The sequence below is a fragment of the Microcaecilia unicolor genome, chromosome 12, assembly GCF_901765095.1.
Source record: "Microcaecilia unicolor chromosome 12, aMicUni1.1, whole genome shotgun sequence".
In the NCBI taxonomy this organism is placed as follows: Eukaryota; Metazoa; Chordata; class Amphibia; order Gymnophiona; family Siphonopidae; genus Microcaecilia; species Microcaecilia unicolor.
Genome location: NC_044042.1, coordinates 30,645,525 through 30,668,122, shown reverse-complemented (window position 1 = coordinate 30,668,122; position 22,598 = coordinate 30,645,525). Strand labels below are relative to the sequence as shown.

At 42.9% G+C, this 22,598-nt stretch overlaps 1 protein-coding gene across 1 annotated transcript in view; it reads right to left on the bottom strand.

The window, feature by feature from the left end:
• Positions 1–4,818: 4,818 nt before the first annotated feature.
• Positions 4,819–22,598, bottom strand: part of C2CD2L (C2CD2 like) — a 61,850-nt gene continuing 44,070 nt past the window's right edge. The window contains exons 10-14 of the mRNA XM_030220458.1: positions 18,566–18,734; positions 16,949–17,047; positions 12,723–12,856; positions 12,135–12,405; positions 4,819–8,766 (exon numbers count right to left, since the gene is read on the bottom strand). Of these exons, the coding sequence (XP_030076318.1) occupies positions 8,540–8,766; positions 12,135–12,405; positions 12,723–12,856; positions 16,949–17,047; positions 18,566–18,734 (900 nt within the window). The 3' untranslated portion in view covers positions 4,819–8,539. The remainder of the gene's footprint in view (positions 8,767–12,134; positions 12,406–12,722; positions 12,857–16,948; positions 17,048–18,565; positions 18,735–22,598) is intronic.

Below are 22,598 nucleotides of genomic sequence, written 5' to 3'. Positions count from 1 at the left end.
CTAAAGACTAAGTCTAGTATTTTTCCTTCTCTTGTCGGCTCCTGAACTAGCTGTTCCATGAAGCTGTCCTTGATTTCATCAAGAAATCTTATGTCCCTTGCGTGTACAGATGTTACATTAACCCAGTCTATATGCGGGTAATTGAAATCCCCCATTATTATTGTGTTGCCCAGTTTGTTTGCGTCCCTGATTTCCTTTAACATTTCCGCATCCGTCTGTTCGTCCTGGCCAGGCGGACGGTAGTACACTCCTATCCTATCACTATCCTAGATAGGCTCACTTCCACTCCAGTCTATTACACCTCTTTGGTTTAACCTTCTTGAAGATTCGCCACAGAAAGAGGGAAATAGAAAATCACAGCCCTGGGTTATGGCTGGTGATCGCTGCATACTGTAAGCAGCAGCGGCCATCAAAGACGCGCTCCAGTCTTAAGGTCGTACTTAGATCTGGAAGATCCCGGGGATCCAGCAGATCTGGCTTTTACACCGTCCGTCTGTCAACGGAGTTGGTAGGCAGGAGGGGACGGTTGGGGATGGGAGAAGGGGACTGGGTCTGGGAGGGGGCTCAGATGGGAGAAGGGGGGGTTCAGATGGGAGAAGGGGCCTTGAGCTGGAACTGGGGTCTGAGAAGGGGGCAGGTGGGAGAATGGGTCTGGGGCTGAAAAGGGGGGCCCTAATGCAAGGCATGTGGATGAAGGGGACAAACTGGGGACTGGGGGCTGAAAAGGGGACAAGGAGAAGTGGCTGGGTCTGAAGTTCGGGACTGGTGGGAGAAAAGGGCTGGGGTTGGAACTGGGGGCCTAAAAGAGGCAGCAGAGTGAGGGGACAGACCCTGGATGGAAGGGGGAGTGAGAGGGAGGGCAGACCCTGGATGGATGGATGGGAGAGGGAGGGCAAATGGTGGACTGAAGGGGCAGACAGTGGATGGAAGGGATACAAAGGGCAGACAGTAGATGGAAGGGGGAGAGAGAGGGCAGACGGTGGATGGAAGGGGCAGAGATAGAGGGCAGATTTGGATGGGAGAGGGCAGATTTGGATGGAAGGAAGAGAGAGAGCAGACAGTGGATGGAAGGGGCAGGGAGAGAGGGCAGACAGTGGATGGAGGGGACGGCAGAGAGAGAGAGCGAAGACAGATGCTGGTTGGAAAGGAAGACAGTGAAAAGATGAGGAAAGCAGAAACCAAAGACAACAAACTAAATAAAATATATATTTTTATTTTTTTGCTTTAGGATAAAGTAGTATTGTAGATGTGTTAATAAATGTTTATAAATAGAACATGTAAATAAGGTAATTTTTTTTATTGGACTACTTTTAATACATTTTGACTAACTTTCGGAGAACAAAACCCCCTTCCTCAGGTCAGGTCAGGATAGGATACTGTAACAGCACTATACTGTATTGACCTGAGGAAGAAGGTTTTGGCCTCTGAAAGCTAAATGTATTAGTCCAATAAAATGGTATTATTTTATTTTCTGTATTTGTTTTATTTCTATTTGTTAATTTGTAAAGTGGTGATTGGCACTTAAATGGAGTGTACTGTATATATTTTCTCCTCTCAAAGAATAGTTAAGCTCTGGAACTTGGTACTGTATGATATGGTAAAAAACCAATTAATATATCTGTAATTTAAAAAAAAAAGGTTTGGACAAGTTTATGGAGGAAAAGTCCATAAACTGCTATTAAGGTAGACATGAGGAAAGCTAATATTTGTTGGTGGGGGCAGTAGCATAGAATTTTGCTACTTTGAGATTGTGACAGATACTTATGACCAAGTTTGGCCACTAGTGGAAGTAAGATAATGAGCTAGATGGACTATCAGTCTGACCCAGAATGGCAATTCATATGCTCTTAAGGGCTAAACCATGCTCCAAACCCTACTGTAAGAAGGCCAAACCAGTGAGCACAATGAAACATGCCCCTCAGAGCGCCAGATCTCAAACAGTCTCCACATGTGCATGTAAACTACAGAGGTGAAGCAGAGACTGTAACAAGATCTCAACAACCAACACCAAGTAAACTTTGTCAGTCGATGCCACTCAAGGGCACTGTACACCAACGTTGGCACTTCTCAGAGAGGCTATTCAAATGAGCTTTTGGCATCTTTTTAAAGGTTGCTTTTCAACTAGCCATATAGGCCCCAAAACACAGCTTTTCATATTTTTGTACTATTGTTCAAGGCTCCTGAGGCAGGCTTTCAGGCTGAAACATGGTGCTGTGTCATCTTCAAACATATAGGTACAACTAATAGACTGTATTACACCTATTTGTTGTTCCACAGTTCCTTTGTGTTGATATAAGCCACTATGGTCCAACATCACCCACACAGCCTTCCCTGTCAGGTTTAGAATTAAAAACCTGAGAGCCAAGCAGATGGCTTGGGTTTCTAGGCAATTGAAAGGCCAAAGTACCTCCCTCAAAGACCACTTGCCTTCACAGTGCACTCCAAAGCCCACCAGACTGGCATCTTTTGTACCCAATAAGAGGGTCCAACAGAACTGCCCCCCCTAGCCAAGTGAGCTGAATTGTTTCACCAGGCTAACACCTCCAGTAAGGTTGGATAGAGTGGCAGGTGGCCTTTGAAATCCTGTGAATAGGGAGTCCACTTGGAGAGTAAAGCTCTTTGCAACAGTCTCATGTGCACCCTGACCCTAGGCACAACTTCTGCGATCCCTACCATTGACCCCAGAAGCTATAGTTAAGCCCATACTGTAGCAGGTCATCATGCACAGAAATTAATGTTTTGGATCTGAAGCTTGCAGGTCTTCTCCTGGAGGAAAACCTTGCCTTTGTTATCTCAGTGCAAACCCTCAAATACTCCATCACCTTGGAAGAGTTCACTTGGCTCCTGTCATAAAATTCACCACTCATCGGAGATGTTCTAGCAATGCAGTGACCAGAACAGGAGTCCAAGGAGATGAAGGCTTCGAAGTTGCTTGGATGAGCTAGTTGTCCAGATAGGGGTGGACCCAAAGCCCCTGACTGCAAAGAAAAGCTGCCACCAACACTATAACCTTAGAGGTGGTTTGAAGCACCATAGCCAGCCCAAAGGACATCGCTCTGAACTGAAAGTGGCTGCCCAATACACAGAACCAGAGGAAATGCTTGTGCAATTCAGGAATGGGAATATGCAGGCAAGCCTCCATGAGGTCCAAGGAGGTGAGAAACTTGTCTTGCTTAATAGCTGTGATGACAGACCACAGGTTTCCATGTTAAAATAAGGGACCTGTAGAGCCACATTGACTCCTTTAAGGTCTAGAAAGCTTGCCAGGTGCCCTTGGCCTGGATTGGCCGCTGTCATGGACAGGATGCTGGGCTCAATGGACCCTTGGTATTTTCCCAGTGTGGCATTACTTATGTACTAGAATGGGGCAGGCACAGCCCCAGGACCACAAAGTAAATGGAGTACTGGCCCAGCCTCTTCCCCAAGAGGGGAAGCAGCTCCACAGCCCCGAGGTCCAACAAGCATAGAAGTGCAGCTTGGACCACTTACCTCTTAGTAGGGGATCTGCAAGGGTAAACCATGAACGCATCAGGAAGAAGTCTTACAAACTCTAAGGAAAAACCTTTACATAACACCTCTAGAATTCACTGGTCTGATGTGAAAAGGGCCCCCTCCCAACAAACCCCCTTCCATTGAGTTTCAATCCCCTGAAACAAAATCCCACCCTTGACATAACAGCTGAGGCTCCCCCCCCCCCCCCCCCACAAAACTCTCCCAGAACCTACATGGGGGGCAGATGGCTGGTTGCAGTGTTCCTGAGCAGAAGTGTTCCCCCTATGCTGCTACCCAGGATGGCACCAGGATCCAATGAGGCAACTCAGCCTTTTAGCATCACTAGGAGGCAGAAGCACCATCTTGGATCCTTGCCACCCAGGCACATTCCAATGAGCCATCCACACCCCACGTAGGTCCTGGGGTGGGGGTGAAGTCTGGAGCTATTTCCAGGATGGGGGGGGGGGGAGGGAGGGAGAGAGAGATTGGGACTCAGTTGGGATAGGAGTTCAGGAACTCTTGGTAGGGTTGGAGGGGGGAGTGGATTTGTGCAGTCACACTAATGGATTGCTGATAGCACCACTTCACTTATCACCTCCTCAAAGTGGCAGTACTACTGGCAGTGGTGACAGCTAGCCCATGGTAAGCAAGCTGGCTGTCACACCACCTTCTGGGTCAGCTTGGAAGAGTGGCCTAATGCTTAGTGCAGTGGGCTTTGATCCCAACATCCTGGGTTCAATTCCCACTGCAGCTCCTTGTGAACTTGGGTAAGTCACTTAAACCTCCGTTGCCTCAGCTACAAAAAACAGATCGTAAGCCCCCAGGGACAGAGAAGGTGCCTGCTTATAATGTGTGCTTGTTTTCCGCTTTGAACTTGATGGTTAAGCAGATTAAAATATTTCATGTGGGCATTTAACATTGACATTGTTATTTCACAACACCGATGTTTTTGTCAATATTTTGGATGTTTTTGTTTTTCCTAAAATGTATGGTCCTGCTGCACACAGCTGATACCCAGACATCCATTTCATCATACTTTTAGAACAGGTTCTATGGCTGCAGTTCCCCTTCTAAAATAATAGTAGAACTTCTGATTTAAATATCCTTTCTAAAAGACCACACCATATGTCATTAACCTTCTGCTTTTTAAGCTATATTCCAGGGCACCTCAGCTGATACTTCCGCTATACCATCTAAGGTTTACAACAGGATTGTTTTTATTTAAAGAGCAGAGAAATAATTGTTCCAGAACAAACATCCCAAGTACTAAAATCATCCCCAGCCCCTGGCCCACCACCAAAAAGAACCAATTCAATATTCCATATCTTTATTTTAATAAGTTAAGTTCAGACCATCACAGAATAATAAAAGTCTTCCTGTAACATTTACAAAAGGTGCAAGATTATTCTTTATCCCATTGTTTCTTAAATAGGAAATTGCTTTTATCTACCCCTTTCCTAAGACAATTGGAGAATGTGGAAAGGGGATTACCAAAAATTCACCCACAGAAAATAATCTGATGGGATGTGACCGTTAGACTTCTCACCATGTCCAGCTGATCTAACACACAGCTGAGCGGGGTGGGAGGTACCTATAGGAGCAGGGGCTAGGCAGGAGGGGAAGAAGCCACAGGGCAGGTGCAATTTATCATGTTAGGAAAAAAGGACAGACTTTTTCCCCACATAAAAACAGAGTTGGCAAGAGCCCCTTCTTTGAGGGGTGGTAGCCCAGAACTGTACACTGCATGCTAACAGGCTGTCAAGTTCTATGTATGTAAACTACCTCAAGGGAGTTCCAATTGAGAGGAATATCAAATACCTATAAAATTTGAAACATCCTTGCCCCTCTCCTGTTCTCCCTGTACAATCTGAGAATTAAGTTCCATAATTTTGAGGTATTAGTTAAATATTTTATTTTACTATAATAGAGCTGAGGCATCACTTCTTCACGACATCTGGTTATGCTGTTTTAGTTTTCAGTGTAGGAAAGCAGCAACATAATGGATCTAGATGGGGCATTACAGATCAGCCACTGAGGAAGGAAGGGGGTACGTTCATTAGCTATATCCTGAAGCCAATCATGATGGACAGCTCCAGAATTTTCAGAGAGTTATTATTCAAACCCATGTCCTAGTGGGATTAAACTAGTTGGTTTAGGCTCTTTCACAGATTAACAACAGGTGGCACTGTATGAAGCAATCAGTCTTACACAAGGTAAGTTGGAAAGAAAGCTGAAAGCAAGACTGCTTCTCCCATCTTGATCCCTCTAGCACAGCAGGAATGGCCAAGCTTACTGCAATGCATCATCAGCCCATCCCTGAGTCGCTAGCTTTTCTGTTTTTATTAACGTGTCAGAATTGTAGGGAGACTTTGTTCAAAACTGACTACCTTGTTTATAATAAGCCATAGCCTTACCCCTGCCCCAGCTCTCCCTCTGGCAAAACTCTTCACATCGTGTGAAGCACAGCTTCGAGCCTCCCGTTAGAGGACAGACCTGTGTTTGCCGAGGACACCAATAGTGTTATCCTCACAGACTCAGGAGACCTTATAGCCATGAGAACAGCAGTGAGGATAAACTCTTATCAAAGATCTTTCAAAAGACGTTTACTTTCCATCCGTAACCCATACTTTGCTTCGTGAAAGGGAAGCTTTCCAGGAAGGGGGGGGGGGGGCATGGAATGATTTTAGACTGCTCAAAAAGCAGGTGCATAGTTTAGGTGCCAGAGATACATGTGGGCAGGTTTGTTTGTTTGTTTTTTTAAAGAATAGCACATATCAATCTCCTCCTTTTGCACTTGGCAGGGCAACTTTCAAAATGCCCCAGTCATCAGGGTGCTGAGCCAGCCAAGTAGCTGAAATGAGAGACACATTCTATAAGTGTACTACTGATGAATGAGAGGAACTAGACCCCTGTCCAAAAGGGAAAACATTTTTCTCCACTCTTTAGACCTCTCTCAGATTAGCTGATAAAGCATGAGTGTGATATAACAAACCTACAGCAGTTTTTAAGTGCTGCATGACCTATTTTAGTTTATATCCTAGACCAGGTGCAATCCTACCACTCACCATGGTGTAAGAAGCACTAGACTTACAGGCAGTTTGCCCTGCTTCTAAACCACAGGTGCTTAAAGTGCTTTGCAGCCCTGGCCTGATCAAATGAGATGTTAATCACAGCACCTACTGGCTTCCACACTGCACATGTGTCCTGAGGGGTCTGGTCTGCCAGTGTTGCTATATTCATACATTTAGTTGAAAATAGAGAGGGGGGGGGATAGGGTTTCTTTTGAGCAAATACATAAATCATACATCACTGAAATGTAGGGCTATTTCAGTTACTAAAAGTAAGCATTTAATCCACATATTCCCTGCATATGACGAGAGAACAAGGGGCTCTGGACAGAAAGACCAATCTGAAAATCGAAGCAGAACGTCTAGATCATTTGTACCCACCCAAGAGCAAGAATTTACCAACGTCAAGTGAATATCCATCATTTAATTAACGAAATATTTCTATTTTCCCCTCCAGTGGAGTGGCTGCTGTGGCCTGATGGATGGAGCACACGCCCCTTCTACCCATTGCTCACGCTGCAGGTAACAGTGCAAGTATCTCCTGAGCAAGCTGTGCCCAATCATGATACCAGGAAAATCACATTATAAACAAGTATACATCTACAGTGTTAAAAGCAATTTCATTTCACTCATTTTCCAAAACTATCCTATGGTTTAAAAAAACACCTAACAGGAGATGAAAAGTCTCATCCTCCTAGTGCAACTTCTGGGCCTACCCTCCCTAGAATATCTAGTGACCAGTATATAAAAAAAAAGAGTTACATCAATATAAGAACTATGCCGGCAAATGAATCACATTACTTTCTAAGGAAGTGCAAGAACTGCTCAGTTGACAGTTTTAAAAAGCAGGAAGACAAAAGAACAGAACAAAGATTCCTAGCTGTCTTCAGTTCCTGCCGATTTCAGTGTGTCAAGTTTGTGACTAGAGAACATTTCTTCCTCTCTCATCTAGCACAGGCTGCACAGTCCAGCTGGCTTCACATGCCTGTCTACTTCCAAGCCCTAGGCACTGCCTTTCTTACAATCAAGATAACCAAACGCATTGTGGCTAGAATATTATGGCCTTTTCCTTGTACTATTTTGGTTTTGGAAAAGGAGTTTGGGTGGTATACTTTTCAGAGGAAAATAACTTACAGATGCTATATACAGTACCATAGAAAACTGTGTGCAATCAGAGGCGACATTCTTGGCAGCAAGGAGCTGTACCAAGGGTGACAAACAAACAAAACACACACACACACAACAACAAATTCTTACACAAAAGGAAAACAGTGTTCTTAACTCAGTGCCATCTCTCCCTGCAGGAACTCACTCAGGGTCCCAGAGTTCTGTTCGTCTTTGCACTACCACCACATTACGGAAGAAGCAGCACTGACCGTACTCACTTCACCTTCCCAGAGCAGGACTAAACGGTAAGACCTGTCCAGAGAGTGTACAGATATCTCAGTGAGAGAAGGGTGAGAACTAATGCAGCGAGACTGTAAGGACCCACTCCGCTTCTAACCCTCTCATCTGTTCTTGGAAGGACCGTGACAGATCGCTTCTCATTTGTTTGTTTCACAACTTGCAACTATTTCCACAAAAACCTCATCTGCAATGCCCTAGACCTTAGCCTAAGTTCTCCCACTTTGAAACACAACAACGCACCACCCCTAGGATAGACGCTCAGGTATACTGGTTTTTTACATGACGGGACACCTTCTGGTGTAGGTAAGGGAACATATTGTGTCAGAAGATGAGAATAGCCCAGGAGATGGCTGATTCTGGAAGGTAGCAGACTACTTTACGCATTTATAGAAACTAGCATTGTTAGCGTTGTCTCTACAAGGGTTAGATGTTTTCCATCAGTATGAGAAGACTTCACATCCAGGTCAGATGCAAGGCAGGACTTGGGTATCAGTACGTACAACATTCAGCATTGTACAGAGGTTTGGAGCTCCTGCATAGGGATGCGTCTCTCATCAGAAGTGGTGGTTAGTTCAGTTGTCGCTCCCTAGCCCTGCCATGCTTCCATTGGTGCTTGCTTTCGACTTGGCTTTAGACTTGAAGGAGAAGTGTTTAATGAGATGACGGGAGAAGCTGCCTTTCTTCCTGGAGACAGAGCTGCAGCTGTTTGGAAGGTTGTCATGCGATTGGCTCAGCCCAGCTTCTTTCGCTTTGTTTCTCTTCCTGAAGAGAAGCTTTGTGCCGCTCAGGAGAAAACCAACTAGAGAACGAGAAAGCACACCGATTGTAAGAACAGTAACTTCTTGAATACATGCTGCATCTGTTTTTACGCTCAGCATCTCAACAGCAATCATGCAGCAGCCATAGGGGGAGAAAAGGGATGACAAGACACTGCTTCACATATTGTTTGTTTATGAACAGGAATGGCCAGCAGGAAAAAGGAGGCAATGATTTAAGGGCCCCTTTTACCAAGCGGTGGAAAAAGAGGGTCTGCACTGACAGCACGTGTTTTACACGCACGCCAAAATCCCCTTTTATCGCAGCTGGTAAAAGGGAAGTCTTGCTTTCCTACAGGAAATGGCCACGCGGCAAAGTACTTGCCACGTGGCCATTTCAGGGAGGGTGGGGGGCCCTTACCACCCACCCACCCACTGAGGGAGCAGTAAGGGCTCCTGCGGTAACTGGGCAGCGCGTGGCACTGCCCGATTACCACCAGGTACACTCCGTAGCTACAAAAATAAATACATTTTTGTAGCACCGGAAATGACTGTGCGCTATGGGCAGTCAGGTTTGCTACGGTAGCCCAGTGGTACTTCCTGTATAGCAGCGGTAAGCCCGCATTGGGCTTACCACCACTTAGTGAAAGGGTCCTAAAGGGTCTGACCAGAGATTTATACGGAGATAAACAGGATAGAGCTGGCCTTATCATAAAGGAAGCTATATTCAATAAACGGTGTTCAAAAATCAGTGCTCAATGCTGTTCTTTAATTGGCATTCAAAAGATGAGCACCCATTACAGAATGGCACCAAGTACCCACTTTAGCACCAGGACTTATACCCCCTGAAATCAAGTGCGATTCTTGGTGCCCAATTTGGGTGCATATCCCGGTATTCTGTAACTGTGCCAGGGGTGTAGCCAGACTTCGGCAGAAGGGGGGTCCAGAGCCCGAGGTGAGGGGGCACATTTTAGCCTCCCCCCACCAACTTTTACCCCCTCCCTGGCGGGGGGACCACAACCCCCACCAGCCAGGGTCTTCTTCCTTCGTTCTGTTTCTGAGTCTGATGTCCTCAGACTCAGAAACAGAACGAAGGAAGAAGAGGACCTCGGCTGGCGGGGGTTGGGGTCCAGGACCAAATCTACGGGGGCCCAGGCCCCCATGGCTCCACGTAGCTACGCCACTGCACTGTGCTCAAAGTTTAGGAATGCCCTGGTCTATCCATGCATCTCCTATGGCCACACCCCTTTTGGGTTGCACGCTATGGGATTTGGGCGTAGATTGTTATAGAACAGCGCAAATTCAAACTGGTGTCAATTAGTACCCATTAGCACCCAATTATTGGCACTAATGGGCTTGTTTGCCAATTCAGATGGGCCCAGAACTTATATCAGCAACCAAATAATGGTGCCCAATTTTGGGTGTCACATGTAGAACCCGGGGGGGGGGGGGGGGGAGAGCATATGGGGAAATGCTTAAAGAGGTAATTCTATAACGATCACTCAAATTTGGACACTACAAAAGCAAGGCACCGAGCACAAATTCTACAATGGCATCTGGGCGCCGTTTGCTTGCCAACATTTAGGTGCCATCACTTACGCTATTGTAAATGACAGGTGTAAATGTTGCACTTGATCACACAACTTATAGTATGTTCTAAAAGTTACACGTGTAAGCGTGGGAGCTGCCCATTCTCTGCCCACATTTATTTGTTACATTTGTACCCCAAATTTTCCCACCTCTTTGTAGGTTCAATGTGGCTTACATAGTGCCGGAGAGCAGATGCATATTCCGGTGTATACAATTACAAGGTGAAGTTGTGGTATGGTAAGGTTCATGTGGTAGGACCACACAGACGAATTGTTCGGCGGGAGAGTTCAGTGGTTATTGTTATGAGCTAAAGTGTTGTGTCGCAGAGATTAGGCATTTACGTTGGATCTGTGGGGTATGCCTTTCTAAACAGGTGTGTCTTGAGTGACTTTCTGAAATGTAGGTGGTCGTATATGGTTTTCAGGTCTTTTGGTAGTGCGTTCCATAATTGTGTGCTGATGTGGGAGGAGCTGGATGCGTACGTAGATTTGTATTTAAGACCTTTGCAGCTTAAGGTAGTGTAGATTTAGGTGAGTTTGTGTAGATGCGGGTACGTTTCTGGCTGGTAGGTCGATTAGGTCTGACATGTAATTCGGTCTGACATGGACACCTCTCCCCTTGCTGTTGTGTGCTAAGGGGGGGGGAGAAGGATTCTATATATATAGCGTCTAAAAAAAAACACATTTTCGCCTAAGCATAGTCTATAAGCGGTGCCTACATTTAGGTGCTGTTTACAGAATGTGCCTAGTTGATATCCCAGCACCTAAAACTACGTATGTCCATTTACATCACTGAAAACCATAGCAGAAATCCTGACGTGTAGATTTAGGTGCACTGGGCCATATTTTATAATTACATATGTAAGTTTTGGAATGCCCATGAAATGCCCATTTCCCTACCCATAACTACACCCCTTTTTTCCTGCTCGTGTTAGAAGTTAGCTCTGCATTACAGAATGCGCTTAGTGATTGTGTGCGTAAATTCTAATTATTGCCAATTAGTGCTCATTGTTGCTTGTTCAGTGCTGTTAACAATGCTGATTATCTTGTTAAGCCAATTAAGTTGCACGCGGCTGTTATAAATCCGCTTGCATTTCAGCACGGAACGCTAGGCGCGCTATATAAAATCTGGGGGTAAACCTGAAAAATACCACTTAGTGTCCAACTGGCACTTACATACGTGAATGTTACATTCACATGCATATGTGCTAGTACTCTAATCTTAACGCAGAAATGGCGCTTTCATTTAGACCCTAACATTACAGAATTGAAGGGAGTGGGGGAGAGATCTCAATATGTTACCTTAGAAGAAAGGCAAGGGAAGGCAGATATGATACAACTACCTTCATGGCATATATGCACAGCAGGCAAGTCTTTTTCAATTGAAATGAAGCTCTGGAATGAGGGGGTATACGATGAAGGTGAAAGGGAACAGACTCAGGAATAATCTAAGGAAATGCTTTCATGCATCCGCCACCCTTTCCGTAAAGAACGGCCTTCAGGTGAAGGTGGTGGAGACCAAGATTATTTGAATTCAAGAAAGCTTGGGACAAGTACATAGGATCTCTAAGAGAGAGGAAGGGATAGTAGATGGTACGGATGGGCCATACTGTCTTACCTGCCTTCATTTGTATATTTCTATGCGTGATAATGTTAAGAAGTGACACCCTTTTAAGTATGTATAACAAGAGCTCACATGCATACACACATTTTCACTACCTGAATCAGAATGAAAATGTAAGAACTGAAAACACTCACACACACACGTTCACTGCCTGAATCAGAGTGAAAATGTAAGAACTGAAACTCTCTCATCCATCTACCTTTGTGATCTTTCAAACTGCGGGTTTCCAGTGCGCCTGTGGATCCCGTTTCAGATTCTATATCATCCACCGAGGGTCTGTCCGATATGTCAGATCTTGTGGTCTCGTCTGCCTCCTGGCTTGTCCTCTGTCCTGAGAGAGCTGTTTCCAGCATTGAGGAAGGATCTGAAGTCTGAGCTTCATCAGACATACAGGACTCACCCTGCATTGTGGCCTCCATGGATGCTGCATAACTCAGAGAGAGTGACATTTCATCTTGCACAATAGGAACCTAAGTGAGAAACAAGAAGGGTACTTGAAGTATTGGGATATTATTCTGTCCATCAACAACAACAACAACAAAAACCTCCGGTAGTACCAGACCCCCAAGCTTCTTCCTTTAAACTGTCCTCCAGTCCATGTGTTTGACCTCTACATTTCTATTGAATCCCTCCAGATTTTTCCTATTTTTATGTGACTCTGGATCATTTCGCCTTATCCTCTTGGTCTGCCCTTCTGACCCCAAGCCTCTTCTTTATCATAACAACTAACTTTCATAGCAGATCCTGTGCCAAATACAATATCCTCTCCAGTTTCTTAGCCGGCTACCTTGGAGACTCCCGATATAATCAAGGTGCTGCGTTTGGTTGGGGTCTTCTTTACAGGCTTGTTAGTGGTATCTGTCAGCTGTCTGATTGCCGTTTCTGCCACTGGATCCAGACCACTGGACATGTGACTATCCCCTATGCCAACAAGACAAAAAACCCATATATAAGAAATTAGTCAGATTGAGAAAAAACTCCAGGGATTGATAGTAAACAGGTTCAGTTTGATGCACCCAAACTTTTGCTTGAACAAATTATATAACGTCTGTATGGTGACAGCAGAAGTTTCACTGTAGTAACATAATAAATGGTGGCAGATGAGCACAAGCATTGCCCAGACAAGGTGGCTAGGGCTGTTGTTAACTGTCGCTCCATGCAGGTTACCCTTTCAAGTTTCTGTTTTGAGTAGAAATGCACTAACCCCTTCATTCTATAAACCTTTTGCGCCAGTTTTATATGAAAATTGCATGCAGTTATAAAATACCTACAGTTGCACGTATGACATAATTGGTTGTTAGTTCCATATAGCAGCTAATTTGTCAATCATTGGTGATAACTCACACTAATTTTCTGTTACATATATAACTGCACTTAGTATTTCATAACTTTAGCATGCAAATTCTTTACAGTGTAACTGTAAGGGTGTGTGGACATGAGGCACATAGGCAGGTCAGTGTTATATATTTAGGTACATAAGAACAAAGACCCTCACAGCCAACTTAACACAAACACAGTGACAAACAATAACCAGACTATGTTAAAAAGTTCAAACATTTATTAACATCCAAGACTCGACACAGGCCATGTTTCGGCCTATCAGGCCTGCATCAGGAGCCTTTAAAAGGATGTGAACAAAGTAATCCGTCTGGTGTCTAATGTACGAACAAACGTTGAAAAGCTTTGGCATATGCTCCGGTTCTCGAGTGCAAATTTCAGACCAATACCGAGATCGGCCGAGAGCTCTCTCTCTAAATTGCAGTAATACCAGCAGGCACTGAAGTAAAAGTTTAACAGAGGTATGCCGAGCACTTACATGCTAATGGTACAGAGTATAACAGTTAAGCATGCAACTAATATTTAGGCGTGGATATTTACATCAGCCACTGACGGTGTAAGCAGACACGCCTAAAGGTTATTGCATGAAGACCGTTTATGTTAACATTCTGCAACAGCTGTTACGCGCAGAACTACAGACACGGAACATTTCTTTTAATTTGGTTCTTTTTTAGTAGTGAAAGGAGGGGACAATATGCGGCATGGATAATACATAATTGGTGCATAGAAATTACACTTTTTGGCTATGCTGTTCATAAATCATCCCTGAAGAAGCCATTGAGGAAGGTGACATGGGCCCCGTTGGGTTTTGATGAGTAAAAAGATAAGTTATTACAGGGCTGGTGCTAGGGTCTCTGGCACCCCCCTACAAACTAATCAGTCGGCGCCCCCTCTCTCTCTCTTCTCCCTCTCCCCTTCTCTCATCCTGCCCCCTTTTCCAGCCCAGTGCCCTAAAAGGTGGAGAACAAAATGGATTTTTAAAAAAAAAACTTATTTGACAGCTTTTTAATTTGAATGATTCCCATATGTAGATATAAATATCATGAAATAAAATTGAAATCATTAAAACTGCTTAAAAAATTATTATAGCTGGTAAAAACAACACCAATAAAGTCATTTTTTATGCTCATTTTCTACACTGTTCTATACAATACAGTAATACATAGCCAAATTTCAGTGAGGATATCCTATTTACTGATGGGTTCATCTTAACTGTTGTAATCTGCCTTGAGAAGGAATATACTGTGAAATTAATTCAATTAAAATTAAAAACTCTCCTTTCATTGGGTCACATGGAATTACATCTTCACCTCATCTCTTGTGTACAAATGGATTATTCTGTTTTGAGCACGTTTCAGGGACAAGTGGTTTTCATAAGTGAAAATAATAAATATTTTCTTTCATGCAGATCTTCCATTTGTTTAAACATAACTAAATGGGCTATAAGCCCCCTAATGCAGTCCATTGGTTTTCTTATATTTTGTCCTTGTGATGAGTGTGATTTATACTGTGCCAAAACCTGCCCGCTGCCCCCTCCCACACACTACAACCCACCCCACCACTGCATTTGCTGCCCCTCCTGCACACAACCCCCCCCACTGATGCAGTTGCCGCCTCCCTCCCACACACTAAAGCCCTCCCTGGTCATACCTTGACTAGTGGCTTCTTCAGGGGCAGGAAAGAACCCCATTCTTTCTTGCCCGCTGTTACTACTGTGCCCAGCACGGCTTGTGTTTTCAAAATGGCTGCCGCGACTTGCCACCGGAAGCCTCGGCGGTTTCTGGTGCCCCTCGAATGCTGGCGCCCCCTGCTTACCACATTTCACTGGCCCAGAGTCATTAGTTTGCTGGCCGCATAGCTTTTTAACTGCTTGCACTGAAAATTAAATGATTTTATGGGTTTTTGAGGACTGATGAAAGAAAAAAAAAAAAAAAAGGAACCTAAGGTTCAAGCAGACAAAAAGATTTTTACAGTCTGCGTTGATTATCCCTAAAGACGTACCTCTTCAGTAAGGCCTACAAAGAGACCCCATAGCTCAACTATACCACATCACCAATCCACTCTAATCCGAATATCATCTTTCTATACCTATTTTATTAATACTTCTTTCCATCTTTAATCTCTTTGCATCAATAATTGTATCTGACATCCTGGTATGGCATTACCATAACAGAGCTCTGTAAGCCACATTGAGCCTGCAAATAGGTGGGGAAAATGTGGGCTTCAAAATGCACCTCTTAAATGCTGCCTTCGGTGCCTAACCGCCTGAGAAATATAGAATGCCCCAATCTCTCCACCCTATCAGATTAACTGTTCACTCGTCCTCTAGATTGTACACTTGTCTTTAGATTGTTCTCTTGTCTTTTAGATTGTAAGCTCTTTGAGCAGGGACTGTCCTTCTATGTTTAAATTGTACAGCGCTGCGTAACCCTAGTAGCGCTTTAAAAATGTTAGTTAGTTAGTAGTAAATAAGGTTGCTGAGGTCATTTTCCCCCAGTGAAAATTGTATGTTTGATTTAAAACAAAGCAAAAAGAAAAATATTTTGTGGGATACAACAGTAAAATTATTCATTGAAATAATATTTAAGGCAAAGCCTAAATAACAGTTTAAAAGAAAAGATAGGATGTTGGTAAACTGGATCTAAGCAATTGGTCTGGGTTCATCTTTAATTCATTCCGTATCCTCTCTGTTTATCCCATGCCTTTTGGAATTGTGTCACTTTGTCCCCATCACCTCTCCCGGCATGCTCCTTTTCTGTAGGAGGTGGTGAAGACAAAAACAAACAAACAGTGAGGAGATTTCAAAAAGGCATGGAACAGAGAGGATCCATATTTATGGCATTTATATCCCACATTATCTCAAATAGGATTCAAGTTCAATATGGCTCACAATATAACAGAAATAGAACTGACAAGGTGTTGCGATTACATAGAACAAAATATATACAAATTTACTAATAACAACATGAAATCCTGATCATATAACATGTTTGTAATACATAGGATGGAATGTGAATATGGACAAAGCTGTTGGCAAGAGCATGGAATAATTCCACTCAAATGGAAACTTAAATTTCTGTGGTTTTTGCAACTACATTCAGACTGGTTTACATGGTATATACAGGTATTTATTTCTACCTGGGGCAATGGAGAGTTGAGTGACTTGCCCAGAGTCACAAGGAGCTGTATAGGGAATCGAACCCAGCTCCCCAGAATCAAAGTCTGCTGCACTAACCTCCAATGCAGTTAATTAGAGTGAACACAAATTAAATTTGTGGTTCAAAATAAAGGCACAGAAGCTTAGCCGAGATTGGGTAGCAAAGCCAATAGGGGAGGCGGGGCTAGTGCTGGGCAGACTTCTACTGTCTGTGCCCTGAAAATGGCAGATACAAATCAAGGTAAGGTATACACAAAAAGTAGCACATATGAGTTTATCTTGTTGGGCAGACTGGATGGACTGTGCAGGTCTGTTTCTGCCGTCATCTACTACGTTAAATGTTTAAGTTGGCTTAGAGGGGGTAATCTGCATGGAGCAACAGTTAGAAACCTGTACACTTTTCTGTGAATATTGGATGGGCCATGCTGGTGTTTACTGCCGCCATTTCTTACGTTACTCTATGAAATGTCCTCTCTCACCATTACATCCCTGTAGGATGTAAAATTTCACATACTTACGGCTGCTGCTAGGAGATGCTTGTGGAGAACTGCTCCTAGATAGAACAGTCAGCTTATTTTCTGTCACTTCTATCTTGGATGGAGACCTTGATGGAGAATCTAGATTCAAAAGATAAACATATGTGGGATAAGAAAGGGCCACCTAAGTTTTAGCAAGAAGCCACGAGTTAGTCAAACAATTTGGATGGGATCATCTCAAGACAATTTTATTTATATATTTATTGGGATTTATTAACCGCTTTTATGAAGAGATTCACCAAAGGCAGGTACAGCTGAACATAAAACAAAACAAAAGACCAATTTTGTTAACAGCATAACAATAGTAAAAAAAAAAAAAAAAAAAAAAAAAGACCAAATATGAGCATAAATACAATAAATGAGGTAAACTTGAAAACAGCAAATTAAAACCTAATAGGACTACCATGAAACAATCTCTATATATAAAACACACCTCCAACATTCTAATGAAGCCTCCATAAGTCCCAACATTCTAAATCTGTGGTGGTGTAGATCAAAGTTTGCCCATGAGTGTTTGCCCTGCCCTCGCCTGTAAGGGAAGGGATGCTACTTTAGCTATCATAACAGGGGGGGAGAACACACTCACTCTCTCACACTCACTGTGTTTCACATATGCACTCGCACACAGTCATTCTGAAACACACACACACTCACTCAAACATACACACTATGAAGAAAACCTGGCTAGCGCCCGTTTCATTTGTTTCGGAAACGGGCCTTTTTTACTAGTATCAAAATAATACACATTTAACAGCACTGAACAGAGATATAATGCAATGTCAGCATAATACTAATGAAACATCTAATAAGCACGCATTAGAACATTCAAAGAACAGATACGATGCTAATGATTTTCTACAATACAGCTTCCCATTTAGCCGAGGGGCCAAGTGCAGATATATAGATGGGACAAGATGGGTGGTACAGAGTCAGTTGGGCGGGTAAACAAGATAAGGAACTGATCTAAGTTACAGTGTGTTTAGCAAACTAGCCCAGGTGCAGAGTGGTGTATAACCAGTCATACTATACAATAAAGGCTTGGGAGGATAGATGGATAGGAGGGAGGATAGGAGAATACCCTTCAGTCAAATACCACCATGAAACCATAACCCAAAAGTAAATTGGTTAACTAATCCATACAAGGAAAACCATAAACAAAAGGAAAAAAATTCAGCCACTTCATTCCAGGGAACCAGAAACCGCATGACAAGTCCACATCAGGGGACTACAACCAAATGGATACCAATGATCTACATTAGAAGTCAGAGGAAAATCAAAGGAAACTGTAAATCCATCCAAACCAAGAAGAAACCTCTTGAGAATTAACCAGTGCTCCTAAAAGTACCGGAACGCCCCCCCCCCCCCCCCCAAATAGGGAATACAAAAACAGCAATGAAAAAAGAAGAAAGAAGCAGCTTTATGTGTGGGAACGTCATAGCTTACATAACTGATAGCGATCATTATCTTTTGTGACTATCTTGAGGAATCATTGTGTTCTAAGTGTCCATATCTCCTACTATTGATATTTACATAGGCAAATTTTCTTTTTTTATGTCTTCAAAGTACCTGCCTATTTAGCAATATTCAACCAAGTTTTACCAAGTTTGCAGTCCATCTTGGGCCTCGACTGAATAGTGGTTACTGTTGTCACGATGGTGCCATCAGGCATGATGGTACGATCCATCTCAATCTTCTTGGTAGGGGTAATGCTGGTTCGCAGGCTTGAGGCACCTTGGCTGCTTTGCGATTGCAGTGTCTCTTGGCAAAACTACAGGAACAAGCAAATCAAGGTGGTCAAATAAACTTTACTTGGTATTAGGTCTTCTGTTGTGTTTGGATGTCATGAGCCCTTCCATGTTCACAAACAATACTTTTTTCTTCCCACGCTTGATTATGTTATGTGATAGGATCTCAACTCCCAGGAAATAGATAAGAGGCAGTAAATAGGTCCTGTAAGAAGTTCAGCAGAGGATAAATATTTGCAAGCAGCTTATGGTTTATTAAAAATTTACTACAATATACCACTCCCAACTGACTTGCAGAACTGAGCAGTGTACAAACTAAAAAAAAGGACAGGGTTGAATAATGCCATCATATAAGACAGAAAGTACTGGGAAAAGAAAAGAATTTAGACACAGGAAAGTGCAGCGACCATCGAGGGAGACTCTGAGTTTACCCATTATTAAGTGCTTGATGAAATAGCCAGGTTTTAACTGCCAATTTAAAAGTTTTGAAAGCAAACTCACTGCGAATAGAGAGGGGAAGATTATTCTAGGTAAAAGGAGCTAAAAAAATAAAAAGGCACGTCTGGTTAAACTTGCAGTTGTGTAGCTTTGGGCCCTGGAACTACCAGGCAGTGGTCATTTAAAAACGCAAAACTCTACTAGGCATTTATTTTATTAGGATTTATTTACCGCCTTTTTGAAGGCATTCACTCAAGGCAGTGTACAGTAAGAATAGATCAAACATGAGCAGGAGGCAATTACAGCAGTAAAAATATTCAAATACAAAATATGTCATAGTATACTACTTACAATGTCAGCACAATACATAATAGAACATTTTAATTGATAGTGAAGGGTAAAGCAAAGATGCAACATATAGATAAGTAAGAGAGTAAGAAGAGTTAGAAAGTAAGGTGACTGATTTAAAGAAAGTTGCACATGAGGTCAGAGAGATGGTTAAATATTATCTCAGCTAGGGTAGGAGTGGATAAACATGTCCTGCTGCAGTATGTGCAGCCCTTGTCACTCCTTGTGTTTATGAGTGAGACTAACAAGCAGTGTTGCCAGGTGTGCGGTTTTCCCGCCCAATTGGGCGGTTTTCCGCAACCCGCCGCAGGAAAGTTTTGCCCGTGGCGGGTTGCGGTATTTTGGGCTTGTTTTGGGGTCTTTCGGTGGTTTTTTGGGCCGCGGGGGGGGGCGGGGCTAGTGGCGTTTTGGGCAGGGTTAGTGACATTTTGGGTGGGGTTAGTGACGTTCTGGGCGGGGCCGATGACGGGGGAGGCAGGGCCGGTGACGGCGGGGGCGTCAGGGGCGGGGTTTGACTTTGGGCGGGTTTTGGGCTGGTTTGGGTGGGGAAAAAATTTTCCACCTGGCAACCCTGCTAACAAGTTAGTTAGTTACTTTCATTAAAGGCCTGGTTGAAGAGCCAAGCTTTCACCTGCTTCCTGAAGTAGAGATAGTCTTGTATTAAGTGGAGCCTTTCAGGAAGTGGATTCCAGAATGTGGGGGCTACTCCGAAGAAGGCTCGCTTGCAGGTATCACATTGTGTAATGTCTTTTGGAGAGGGTGTGATTAGTGATAGTCCTTGGGAGGACCTTAGGTATGTAGGGAATCCTAAGTACCTAAGTAAATCTGTTCTGAGCACTTTGAGGGTAAGAATCAAAACTTTATATATGATTCTATGTTCTATGCTGCAGCACTCCTGGCCCCCCTCTTAGGGTTTCTACACCTATAGCTAGCTAAAATTGAGGATAAGACATTTAAAACATGTGACACAATGCATTCAACTTATTCAAAATTGGATTAGCTGCTAATAGATTTCAGTTGAGCATGGCAGAAAGTTCTGTTCTTAGCTTGATCTAATTTGAGAAAAACTGCCCTCCTAATTTTACTTTTGATGGCTGTACAATACCAATTCTTAAAAGAAATTTTGTTATTTACAAGTGTTGCTTGACTATCTTTGAGAGCTCATCTGACATATACCATCAGGACTATTTTTTTTAAATTACAAATACAGAGATTACTAGATTTATTAACACCAGAAAATTTCCAGTTAATTCTCCAAAGTTATGTTTTCTCTCATTTTGACTATTGTAATGCTGCTTTTAGCTCCTAGCCACAATTGCCCTCCCCTTGTCCCTTCCTCCCTTCTCATCCATTACTTCCCTCACCCGTAACTGTCTTGTCTGTCTGTATTATTTAGATGGTAAGCTCTTTTGAGCAGGGACTGTCTCTTTGTATCAGGTGTTCAGCGCTGCGTGTGTCTGGTAGCGCTATACAAATGCTAATAATAATAATTGTGTCCTTTGTGCTTTGCAAGTTGCACAAAACTTACCACTACAATAGCCTTAACCCTTAAATTTTAAAGGCCAGCTAAAATTTAAAGACCAGCTCAGGTCTTTAAGATCAGCTGACAAAAACCTTCCTGAAGTACCATCCATGGCCTTTACAACATTTCAAATGATAAATCCATTGCTATGAAATGCATTACCCCTGCAGTTACTTAAAGTTGACTTTTGACACAAGGGGCCCGTCTACTAAGCTGTGTTATTCTGCCCCCACATTCATGGAGGCAGGGTGCATTGTTAGGTACATTTAATATGAGTATTATCTGTATTCAATTGCATTGTCTGTGTATAGATAGTACTGTGTACTGGGTTTTCCCCCTTCCCTATATAGTTTGCAGTATCCTGTGATTGAATCCTTGTGAGTTTCCCTATTGGCTCATAGGTCTGAGCTAGGGCCTGCCTTCCCTCTGCCCCTGTGGGCTGTGTGAAAGAGCCCAATCTTGCTTGCATCAGCTTTTCTAGGGCTGATCCCTCCTTAATTTACTGTAATTCCATCAAGATTTTTCACCATCTCCCCAAATCATTCCCCTTTTATTTACCCCGAGTTTCTCCCCTTTATTTCATTCGAGTTACAGCTTTTCCTCTCAGCTGGGCTGAGGTTCTGGCCAATTCCTTGTCTCTGGAGTGGCTAGATCAGACTATTGCAGAAGGCAACAATTCTCTTCCAAGCAACTGAACTGTAAATTGGATTTTGTTTATTCCAAGTACTACAATAAAGAAGATTTGCCTAAGAACTGAGAGTCTACTGGTAAATCTTCTACTTGTGGATGGTTTAAGCTGGCTGTTTAAGCTACACTGTACTTTGCCAAGAACAGTACATGTGACAAGTGCTAATGCCTGCTTAACCTGGCAAAAAAAAAAAGGGCTGACAAGGTAAAATGCCCTACATTAATTTTGCCATTAATGTGCAGTAATGGTGCTGCTTATTTTTTTGGCTGAGAGTTTGTTATGGTGGAGAATGGGTGTTACTGAGTACTATCTGGTTTACACATGCTGAACATAGGAGCCCTTAGCACCTCCTAATGTTAGTGCATGGCCTGAAAAAAATTGAAAAATAGCAAATTGAAGGCCATGGAATAAATGGCATTAGTGCATGGAAATGTTCTACATTACTATGTGGTAACATGTGGTAAGGCCATTTTCTATTGTGGTTTAGTAAAGAAACCAGTTAAAAACAATTTATGAAGACATTCTCCTGAAATGTTTGCATAAATGATAAGTTTATAGTACTGAGGGGATTGGGGGGGGGGGGGAAGAGAGGGAGGAAAGAAAATTGTAATTTTATACTGTTTTCTACTACAGATGGTTAGAGACAGACCTGCTCTTAATGTTATTTGTGTTTTCCTTATGTTATTGTTTCAAAGATGTTTTGGCACTCGTTTGTATTTTGACAATTTCACATTAAAATCATTAAAAAAAAATATGGAGTTATTTAAGGAGCAATCAAAAATATATTTTATTTGAAAAGGCTCGTTTGAAAATTTTTTCCACGAGATCTACTAATGACGTTGTGTGATGTTTGTTTTGATTATGAATGTTACGTTTGAAATCCACCTAGAA